Source organism: Lipotes vexillifer, unplaced genomic scaffold (genome assembly GCF_000442215.2).
Source record: "Lipotes vexillifer unplaced genomic scaffold, Lipotes_vexillifer_v1.1 scaffold164, whole genome shotgun sequence".
Classification (NCBI taxonomy): domain Eukaryota; kingdom Metazoa; phylum Chordata; class Mammalia; order Artiodactyla; family Lipotidae; genus Lipotes; species Lipotes vexillifer.
Genome location: NW_006789313.1, coordinates 3,175,395 through 3,187,240, shown reverse-complemented (window position 1 = coordinate 3,187,240; position 11,846 = coordinate 3,175,395). Strand labels below are relative to the sequence as shown.

Sequence of the window (11,846 nt, the reverse complement as noted above, 5' to 3'; positions counted from 1 at the left end):
CCCCAAAACAAAAAAAAAAAAAAAAAAAAAAAAAAAAAAAAGTAAAAAAGGAAGAAAGAAATCCTCATCTGTCTACCTTTTCGGCTTCCTAATAAGTATCTTCCTGGCGAGAAAGTATCTTCTCCCCCGCCCCCCTGCGCACTCCTCCCTGCTCACTCGCGCATCTGTCCCCTCCCACTTCTTCCCCCACCTCCTCCTCCTCCTCCTGCCTTCCTCTTCCTCTTCTTTGGAGCTCAAACTGTGTGTTCAGTGGTCAGAAAAGAGCTGGCCATGATGGCAGACGGTCCATTGCGAGCAAGTCCTTGTTACTGCCCCACCAGCCCAGTTGCCCCCAACCCGCTGAGAGGTGGTATTCCAAAATTCTGTTACTCATTTTTGGAAATGCCTTTTCCCATAGAAACAGTGTTGTAGATGGTGATGAGGTGTTCAACCTGACTGCCAAAGCCTATTTACTTCAGAATATAAGTGGGTCATAGCACTAGTCATACTGACAGCTCAGAGTCCTTGGAGGGGGAGCCAAGCGGTCCAGGTGCACGAGATGGGGGGATGGGTCTGAATAATCTGCTTTGTGGGTCATATCACCTCCCTCTAGGCATCCTCTCCTCAGCTTCCCAGAACCTCCCTGAGGCCCAGACCAGCAGCTCTGAGGCTGCATGCTCCAGAATTTCCTGGCTGTCTTCTCCCACCAAGATCCCCTTTCCCAAGTGCTGCTGAGAAAAGCATTTAACATTAAAGGTGTTTGTGTTTCGAATTGAAGTTAAGGGGGGCGGGGGGGGGGCGGTGCTGAGGAAGGAGCACACAGGTGGATGTACCTCACTGGAAATGTTCTAGCCCTTGGATGATGATTTCACAGGTATTCATTATACTATTATACATTATAACTTACATATGTCACATGTATGTTCTTAAATGCCTCACATATTATATTAGAAAAGTTATAATTTAAAAAAAAGTGGAGAGAAGCAAACGTTCAGTTTTGTTATGGGCCAGAACCCAAATGTCATATTTCACAGCAAAGGCAGACACATAGCAAAATGTGAACCCTCAGATCGGAAAAGCCAGTGTTGCCAACTGCTTCAAATATGAAAAATTGTCAAAGCGGCGGGCAGGTGGGGATGGTGGTGTGATGAATTGGGCAACTGGGATTGACATGTATACACTGATGTGTACAAAATGGGTGACTAATAAGGACCTGCTGTATAAAAAAATAAATTAAATAAAATTCAAAAATTAAAAAAAAAGAAAAAAGAAAAATTGTCTTTTAGTATCAAAAAGTTTGTGTGGACCACCCCATGTAGTAAGAGTTCTTTTAGTTTTCATTGGGAAAATGCATATCGAAACAAAGATAAGTACTTGTAGATATTATGGATCATAACATACACACACGTTTGATGTGTACGTTTGATGTGTAGATGAGACTTTTTATTAAATGTCTGTGAGCATTAAAAGTGTTTAAAAATAAGATGAGAAAGTAAGTTAAGAAAGTAGACGTTTGGGAGAAAATGTGTTCTGACTGAAAGGAGCCTGGATAGTAAACCAACTAAGGCAGCTCTCAGAGGCAGTTGTTCTGAACCTGATTTCCCATATCTTCTTCCCTTTCTTTGTTTCAAAACTAGGGTATCCCTGTTTTTAGAGAGAGAAAAAAACCAATCAAACAAACAAAACACAGTCTCCCCACGGCTGCTTTTGCTGAAATCTCTGCGGGGGCTGGTGCAGTAGGGGTTTTGCTTTGTTTTTATTGTTAATCCTGTTGTTGGGTGGTGTATTATAAAATCAAGTATTTCTAAATGAGCACAGCCTGTTCACATATATGGGTCCTACGCTGAGTTAACCCGAGCTAAACCTGAGAACCATGTTTAAAACGAATAGAAAAAAAAAGTCAAAGGAGGGCACATCTTCACCCAAGCACTCCATTTTCATTCTATTTAAGAATTATCCTATGAATGTCTCAGAATTGGGTATTGTTTCGATCTTTATACGATGCCCACTTCTGCCCATCACGGAAATGACACAAAGTGAGGGAGGGGCAGTTTCCATGCCTCAACAATCTGAATCCCAGGAGTTCTGATCCCACCGGGTTTCTTTGGTTCTCTCTCTTTGGTTATATCTAAGGACCGTTCTGTTTCGGAAATGTGTGTTTGCTTTAATACTTAGTATATTTTGACTTAAAAAAATCTGTCATTGTAAAAAGCTTTTCTTCAAGCGTTATTAGAGTTTTTTAAGGAGTTAAAAAAATGAATTAAGGATGTCGCTGTATTCTCTTCTCTTTTGTTTCTTAAGTTTAACTTGCCATTTTCTCTTTTAAGCCAAAATTCTACACCAACCTTGTGGGATTCCTTAGAAGAACCTGATATTCGGGATACTAGTGAATTTGAGTATTTATTCTCCAAAGACACACCTCAGCAGAAGAAGAAACCTCTGTCAGAGTCCTATGAGAAAAAAAACAAGATCAAAAAGGTACTGAGTGACTACAGTAATCTTTGTAATTTTATATATATATATATATATATATATATATGTCATACATGGGAATTTATTATGTGCTGCTGGTTTGCTTCCCCTCTGTTTTCAAAAAATGTTTTGAAAGGTTTTGAGTCACAGATGACAGAAAGGAGCCAATAGTTTGAGAAATCTGTGCTTGCTATTTTGGACATGCTGTCTGAATTTTCAAACTGTTTTCTTCATCTGGACTTCTTTCAGCCACTAATCCTATTGAAAAAATGCACAAAATTTAGTGAAAAGTAGTCTGTAGGCTACATGGAAAATGTCTTCTTCACTTATTTATAACTTCATTCATTGAACAAATATTTATTGGGAGTCTGTTTGTGCTAGATTTTGTTTTAGGCCCATGCTATCCAGTCGGGTAGCCCTTAGCCACATGTGACTATTTGTGATAAAATTAAAAATTCAGTTCTTCAGTGGCACCAGCCACTTTTCAGCTTTATTCTTCTGGCTAGTGGCTACAATATAGCACAGATATAAAACATTTCCATCGTTACAAAAAGTTCTCGTGGTTAACACTGTCTGAGCACCTGGGGTATGTTGGTGAAGAAAAGCAAACAAATGAGAAAACAGATCCTTGCCCTCTGGAGCTTCTTCTATTAACAATAAACATAAGGAGGATCAACTTTTTCAGGGATAGGGATGGGGGCTACGGGTTTGAATGAAGTGTTCAAGGTAGTCCTCATTGAGAAGGTGACCTCTGAGCAGACTTGAGGGCTAGAAATCTGAGGCCACCAGCCAGCCATCAGAGGACAAGGTCAGGATTCACAAGCAATCAGACAGATGTGGAGGTGAGTCGCCACGGTGCCATGCACTGGCTGCGTGCCCCAAGTCAAAGTTCCTTCAGTCTGCCTTGGTCCCCTCAGCGTCACGTGAGATGACATCTATCCATATTGCTCTGAGTAATGATCAAATGACATCATATATATATATATACGTGCTACCGTAGTGCCTGGCACCCAGTCAAACCTCAGCGAGTAATTGCTGCTCTCACTTTGCTACTATTGCCGCCACCGCTGCTGTTTCTCTGCATTAGTGTTGTGATAATAGCATAGATGGTATTAGGGAAAAACAGTTGGCCCTTGAACAACATGGGTTCTAACTGCCACGGGTCCACTTATATGTAGATATTTTTCAATAGTAAACACTACAGTATGAAACAGCCCGTGATTGATTGAATCGTGGATGCTGAGGAACCGCGGATACAGAAGCTGACTCTAAGCTATATGCACATTAACCCCTAGTTGTTCAGGGGTCAACTGTATAGTACTTGGTTCTGCTGTTGATTTGCGATGTGATCCTGGGCTGGTCATCTCACTTCTCCAGGCCATATTTTCTCTTCTCTATAAAACAAGATTAACAATATCTGAGTCTACCTGACCCAGCAGGATGCTGTGAAATTCAAATCTAAGAGGGTTTGAAGAAGTGTTTTGAAAGGTGTGTAATACTGAATGATAGTTTCATCAACTCTTCTTAAATTATATAGTGAGGTTCATCCATTGGTTCATATCTCAAGTAACATGATTGTGAAATGAGCTGTGCCTTGTGGCGGGGGAAATGGCAAAAGTCCGGATGCAGTTTTCTGTTAATCAAATCAGGTTTGCCCACTGACTTAAATTATACATGAAAATCATGGTCAAGGTTTTTCACAAGTTCATTGGAATTGTGTTTTCCTGATTGAAAAATGTGATCCCAATAATGATTAAATATCAGAGCAAATCTTTTAAGAGGATGTATCGCATGAAACAATTGAGTTACGGCAAGAAGTAAACTGATAGACTATAGAATATATTCATGTGCAGTTAGATTCCTATGAGATGGAAATAAGGGCGTTTTGCTGGCCAGCTGGCTTTTTAAATGCCATCTATAGGAACAGAAGACTAATTGTTTCTATACAAAAGGCAAAAGCAGAATCTCTGTATTCCAAAAGTGGCCTCATTTTGCCTCTTCCCGGAAGCCTTCTCTGACCATCAAGGAAATCCTCTGAATGTTTTCTTACCCAATATCATATTAAACTTACTTTTGTTCTCTTTTTCTTTTCTCTTTTTCTTTTTCTTTTGCTATTACTCCTTGTGTTTCTCTCTCTGGATGCTTGGTTACATGTTATTTACTCATAAAGCTAATTATTTCTGTTTTGGTGAATGAGCATTTTTAAAACGTTGAAGTATTTGTTTTTAAAACATCAAAGCATTTGGTAGTTTATTCTTATTTCTTATCTCATAATTATTTGCCTCTTCAACAAAGGATTTTCACTAAGGCAGTTAGTACTTGATGTGTTTGTTTCTCCGTCTGAGGGGAAAAATATCCTTTATTCAAACTCTTTAATCTTTCTGAACAGTGAGGTTGCTGTTACCCCAAAGACTCTGTGCACACATGTAGTCTCTATTTTTTTTCTTTAAGGGGAGCAGTCTTGAGGGTGCTTGGAGTTTGCAGTGAGCTTGTGTCCTACCTTAGACCTGAGATTCTAAGTTGTAAAGAAAAAAAACGAATTGAGTCAATGCCAGAAAACTCTGAACCTGCCTCCTATGCGCCTTCCTTCTGTGCCCATGGCCAGATTTCCAATATCAAGATGGATCCCTTGGTCTCTTCTGAAAGTCAGATGTTTATTTTCTCTTCTCTGAGAATGAAGATGAAAGTGAATTTTAGTGATTGTGAGCAACTGAGGAGTTTCAGCCCTGGAGGCCAGCTTTGTTAGCCTAACCACAGAATGGTTCCCATACAAGGTGACCAGGAAACACTTGCCAGGTAGATCTTTTTATGGTGACTGAAGTGGAGTATATGTCAGAGATGTAAAAATCCAGCATTCTGAATCTTGGCCGCAGGGACTCTGCCACCATCGAGACAGACATGAGCATCTCTTAAGTGGAGCTGGTCTGCATCCCTCTGCACATCCCACATTCCTAGTCGGAACTGTCGGAACTGTTACCGTTCTGCTGAACTCAGATACGAGTTTCTAGTTTCATCTTCTATAACAGCATTTAAAGTTCCCATCACGGACACTGATTTAAAGCAAACAGATATACACATATCTTCTTAAACTGGGCTGGGATCCTGTTTTCTAGTACGATACAGTCTAAGAGTTAGAAGGAACCTTCCTGATCATCTAGTTCAGTGCCCTCATGTGGCACATGAGAAACGAGACCTAGAAAGATGAAGATGACTTCTTAAGGTTCTTCCAGTAGGAATCCAAATCTTTGAATAAAAAGATACTATGTATAACTCCAGCTACGAAATAATATGAAACAATATGTAGATTTGGAGCTGTTTTCCTTTGACCCCCATCAATCATTTTAAATATTAGCTATAAGTTAAATACTGACAAATGCGTATTGCATACTCAGGCCTGTTCCATCTTCATTTGTGGCATGAGACCACTCTGCCACCACAGACCTAACATTCACCAGATTGAGAACCAGAACTCAAAACATCAGCTCTTGTCTGTACCAGCAACACTTAGTACTATCTCCTATTTTTTTTTTGCTCTCTGATAACCTTCAGGGCAAGTCGTTTAACTTTTCCACACAGATTCTTTCTCTACCAAATAGGGAGTAACAACCCTTTACAGGGTCATTACAAGGATAAAATGAAATCATGATTGTGAAAGTACTTGAAGTATTCTCTAGAACTATGTATTAATCTCTTAGTTTATGAACAAACATGAAAGCTTTGAAAAGAAATTCTTGACCATCGCTTATTCCCACAAGCTTGTTGAGGGTCTTCAAACATGAGTGTGTCCCTGTCTGAAACTATTTGCAAATGGTCATCTCTAGACCATTCCTGTTTTTCAGCTCCTTTAACAGAGTATACAGACATCTAGTAGTTCATCTTACCTTGGTTTATATAGTCTTTTTGCACTGTAACATAAGAGTTTTCACTGTCAATATGCCCATTTTTCTACTATCTCTAAGTTACGTTTGTTCCGGGGGAAGGTGGATTCTGCGCCTTGACAAGGAGCCAGAAATCTGCCTTCGTCAGACAGAATGTGTCTGAGATTCTTTGTCCCGGTGCCTGTCAGAGAAGTAGCTACTCCAATAAACTTGCCAATTGCTTTTTAAACTTGCCTGACAACGTTCAGAAAATCAGCATGACCTGCCAATATCCTTCCTCTCTTGAAATTATGAATAATGTCCGTGCTTGTTCCCTCCTCTGTAAGATACATAAAATTACTCCACTCCCTTGGCCTTTTAATAGATATTTCTTAAGAATTAATGACATAATGGCTATTCCCTGAGCACTTGGTGGGAGTGGGGGTAGGGAGGGGTGGTGATGGTCCCGCAGACACTGGTCTATTGAAACTTCCTGGAGCCAAAAGCTTTCAGTTGTAATTGGGTCACTTTGGCCAGGATCGTAGCTGTAACTCTCAAATCCCAGACTTGGTGTCTCAGTTTAGTGGGGAGGGGAGATGAGTGGAAGGAGAACATAAATTTATAGGGTTTTCATAATCTGTTGCCTTCCACGTTTATATAATTTCAGCTTTTGTGTACAAAGATAATTTCTCTGGGCCGCCCTGGTAAGGTATGTGCTTTTTTTTTTTTTTTCCCCAGGAATGGGAATGCATTTGCCAAGCCCTTTCTATTACTCATGTGTTTGAAAAATGAGCAGTGAGGTTAGGGGTTATCATCTATGGCAGTGAGTGAAATCACTTGCCCGTGTGTTGTTTGCACCAATATATGACCTTGAGGTCGTTGGTGCTATGTCCAGATTCCTTGGGTGATATCTGGAATGATCTGGGCTTTCCTGTTCTTTGGTTTTAAAGGCCCCTGACTGGCCAAATCTACTGAAAGCAAACGGGAGCTTCTACTCCATGACAAGCACCAACCTACAAAAATTCTGCCTTGTAAATGTTATGTGGAAATAAGACAGCCCAAAAAGTTAAGTTGTACTTTTACTTTATTTACTTATTTTTTTTTTTTTTAAAAAAGGTCATTAGAACTTGTCAAGTATGGATATCAATGATTCTTTCAGAATGTTGAATCTGAATATTATTCTTGGAGTTAGACTATGTTTCTCTTGTTGGCTGTTAAACAGTAACTTAATCTGGACTTGTACCTCAAGCCAGCTGCAGGATCACACGGTGCTCAGTTCCTACCCACACCGCAAGAGGACACCTTCGAATGCTCAGCTCTGCAGAGCTAAATTAGCCTCTGTCCTAGAGCCGGAGCAATGGAGCCTACAAGAGTGTAACTACCCCTCGAGTATCCTCTTTCGTCTTGTAAAATCTCTTTATTGTGGACCGTGGGGCCAAATTTCACAGCAAATTATCCACTCAAAGTATTGGGAGCCAAAGGAATATTAGAAAGGCTTGTAGGTATTAGTAGAATAGAAATCATTAGTAGGCATAGTTCCAGTGCTTAGAATGAATGACTGCAATATAAAAATTTATGAATTATTAGACTTAGCCCCTTTGGGACTGATTCTGGAATCACCCCCCCACTACACACACACACACACACACACACACACACACACACACACACACACACACACACACACACACACACACACACGAGGTTTTTTTTAATTGTCCATGTCTAAAGGGAGGGAAGATGTCTTTGAATATAGATTTGGGGTTCTCTAATTGGAAAATAAAGAAGTTTGATTAGATATTACAAGATATCCTATGAGACAACAATTCTAAATATTTGGGGGGTTTTTAACGTATTTTATTCTTTACTCCTAGTTGAGTAAAATTTTGGAAATCTCACCTATATTTTCCTGGACCTCATTCCTGGACATTTTCTAAGACTGTGACTGGCCGGAGGTAGACAATGGTTTGAGGCTGAGTGCCAGTGCAGGGACCTTGGTGGTGGCAGTGACTTCTCTGGCCTCCAGTTTTAAGCTAGAAGTATGTGAGGAAATAACAAGAATGCCCAAAGATCTTATACGTGTATTTAAGTCACAAACCCAGGTCACATGGGTGCTTCCAAAATGAACTCATAAATGCCTTGCAGAGTGCACACATCTCCAATATACACAAAGATCAAAACAGCCCCATACACATACACGTGTGTCCATAGGTATGTGCTTACCACGAACAGAAGTCTTAATAACCTTGTATTTATGTACAATCTTTCAAGTGAAGATGACACCAAGATTTCAATAGCAATAATAATGGTTAATGCTAGGTGAGCGGTTTTTGGCTAAGTGCCTAGCATGTATTAATTTATCCAGTCGTGGGGCTTCCCTGGTGGTGCAGTGGTTGACAGTCCACCTGCCGATGCAGGGGACATGGGTTCGTGCCCCGGTCCGGGAAGATCCCACATGCCGTGGAGCGGCTGGGCCCGTGAGCCACGGCCGCTGAGCCTGCGCATCCGGAGCCTGTGCTCCGCAAGGGGAGAGGCCACAACAGTGAGGGGCCCGCGTACCCCCCCCCCACACACACACACACACTTTATCCAGTCGTCACAAGAGCCCAGTGAGATGGTTCTATGATCATTGCCATTTTTTAGATGAGGAAGCTGGAACTCAGAGGGGTTATGTAACTTGCCCAGCATCCCACAGCTCTTAAGTGGCAGAGCAAGGAGATGAATCCAGCAACAACCCCAGAATCTGTGTTCTTAATCACTTGACAAATGGTCTGTTGGTCTGAATTTAACTACAAGTCCTGACTTTATATTCACTTGGAGAAGTCTGAATTTTATTTCCTGGTCATTGTTTAGTGAAAAGAGCTCTGGCTTCGGTGTCTGTAGACCCTGTTTCTACTTATGGCTCTGACCGTAGCCAACTGTTGAATCTTGGGCAAGTTCTTTAAATTCTCTGGGTCTCAGGTCTCTCATCTGTCAAAAGGTAAACTTTAATTAGATGAATTCCAAGGATATGGTCATCACTTCTACTTTGCAAATGGGGCCACTCAAGATCCACCAGCTTTTGTCTTATTCATTAGAGGGCAGATAGAGGCGTGACATGTGAACCAACATCTCTGCGCTCAGACCCATAGGTCAGACTGCCTGACACCATCAGCACCACGGTGTATGAGTCACAGGTATGTGGGAGCTCAGGGAGTAATTGTTAGGATTTTAATAATCCCCTAATCTTAAGAGACATAAACGTATTGGAGGATTATTTTAAAATAAGCCAAGTTTCTCTATGTACTGGGGTATTGAAGGGCTGGAATCTGATGGGGAAAGCTGCAATGGAAAGGCGCCAGAGGTCTGGTCTTGAAGGTAACTAGTTAGCAGTTGTGTGTCCAGTCACGTAACCTCTCTGGCCTTAGTTTCTGTAACTGTCATGGCCTCTGGAGCGGATGTTTCTAAAGATGCTTTCCAGATGCAAAGTATCAGATCATATCTGTACGTGGACACCTTCACACACGCATTTTAAAACTCAGTGTATACGAGTGTGTGAGTAGAGTGCAACGTCAGATTTGGACCTTGCTTCGTCAGTGAGTAATGTGGGATATACTGCAAACCAGCCTCACAAAACACAATGTTTCTTCCCCCAAAGATGCAATATTTCCCTCCTCACGCTTGTCTCTACTTAACAGAAAATGTCTTTGGCGGCAGCAGCCAATGGCCCAGTTGGCCAGCCCCATTCAGCTGGTGGGGCACTCTCCCCTCCATCTCTCCATAACGTTTCCAGGGTCCAGAGGCCAAGCCAAGAGTTCAGGTTTCACCAGACACAGCCGTCCACGTGTTTCCTAGGACGGTCTGGCTTGCCCCCGGTACTATGGCTACACTTAACAATTTTTGATAAAGTACCTTTTAGCCCAGAGCTTGATTTCCTTTAGGCCTGACCTGGTTTCTCTCCAGCTGAGGCTAATTTGCATGGCTGTAAACACGGGCCTGACAAAGCTCACCAACTGTGATAAAAGCTAAGGAAATCTGAGACCATTGGAAACTCCAAAATCCGCCTTCAGTATCTGAGCCTGACTCAGAGTCACGCCTCAGCCCAGGAGGCTGCCAGCATGCAGCAGCTAAAGAAATGTTATTCTGATTGATCTGATTAGGGCAGCAAGGTTAGCCATGGTCAATTTACAAAGACAGTATGAGAAGAAGTCATGTGTGTAGGCAAGTTATGGGTCAGCGAGGCCCCTGCCAGAAGTTTTGAAAAGCCACAGCTCTGCCAGCACCATTATCAGATCTCCTCAGTGGGGTACAAATGGGATTGGAGGGTTAGGGGCCCTCCAGAGAAATGAATGACAAAAGGGATTGGGCTGGGAAGAGCTGGGGCGCGGTGCTTGCTTGCAGCTGGATTCCTGCGCGGCCAAGCCCTTGACATGGACTTCCCCAGTACCCTGTGAGGAGGACTGCCCTTAGCCCCTCAATCGTAAGGGAGAGAAGGTGGGGAGGCTAATTTGAAAGGGCCGTGAGGCTCCAGACTGACCCACAGGAGCAGCCAGATGGAACCTATTGGGCATTTTCATCCCTTCCTTCACCACCAGAGTGGTTTAATTGGGATCTGGCTCCAGGCCCTGGTTACTAAATAACCTGAGTTTTAGTGTTTTCATTTTCATTCATTAACTTTTATGCTAGGTACCTTATTAGTCACATTAGACATTTTGCATGTGCAAAATGTCCTAGGAGGTGGGGGCGTGGTCTTTAAACATGGTGTAGAGCCGCAAGGACCAGGGGGTTAATTCAGGACTCAGTTATCACATCACTTTTGACTGTCTTGCAGACTCTCTTGTACAACTTCCATAGTTTACAACAAACACAAAAACTGACTTTTAAATTTCGCTTTTAAGTTGTTATGGCATTCGTACTGATTCTGAAGACGTTGGATCTTTCACCCTGGGTGTGGTTCTTTTCCTCCCTGCTCAATTCAGGAACATAAATGAGTGTTACTTACAACACTGGGTAAGGCACATTAATTAACAAAGAAAGATGGATTTAAAATGAAGCCAACTGAAAGCCACAGTGCCTGAGCTGGGCCTCATTATAAATAGTTCACTCTGCACTATAATCATCTTACTAATGGAAAAAATGAGACGCTGAGATGGTTGCTTAGAGAAGAATGTAGTTCAGAAAAGCAGCAAAATGCCTAAAGCATACGGGATGTTTAGAATGATTTAGTAAGGCATTGGAGAAACTGGGCCATGTGATGTTTTTGTTGTGTATTACTTATGGTCTTGGGATGTGGAGGTATCTGAACAGTTCAGCTCTGTAGGACACAGCCGTTCATTTGCCACCAGTGGAAGGGATGAGCTTCTGAGGCCGAAGGTACGTGGAAAAGAAAGTAAGACTCACAGGCCAGCACAGGGAGCTCACACCACTTGGCTAAGATCTTGGTGTGTGTTTGCCTCAGAGCCACCAGGAAGCCAGTTTCAAGGCTTCCAATCAGCTGCTTCCTCCTGCACACCCAGGGCACCAAGAGTTACGACTAGTCTAATTATGGAAGGTGGTAGC

General features: G+C 42.1%; 1 protein-coding gene across 2 annotated transcripts in view; it reads left to right on the top strand.

Moving 5' to 3' along the window:
• FMN1 (formin 1) overlaps positions 1-11,846 on the top strand; it is a 409,376-nt gene that overhangs the window by 195,210 nt on the left and 202,320 nt on the right. For both annotated transcript variants that reach the window (XM_007462518.1, XM_007462519.1), the window contains one exon: positions 2,307-2,457. In XM_007462518.1, coding sequence (XP_007462580.1) covers positions 2,307-2,457 — 151 coding nt within the window. The remainder of the gene's footprint in view (positions 1-2,306; positions 2,458-11,846) is intronic.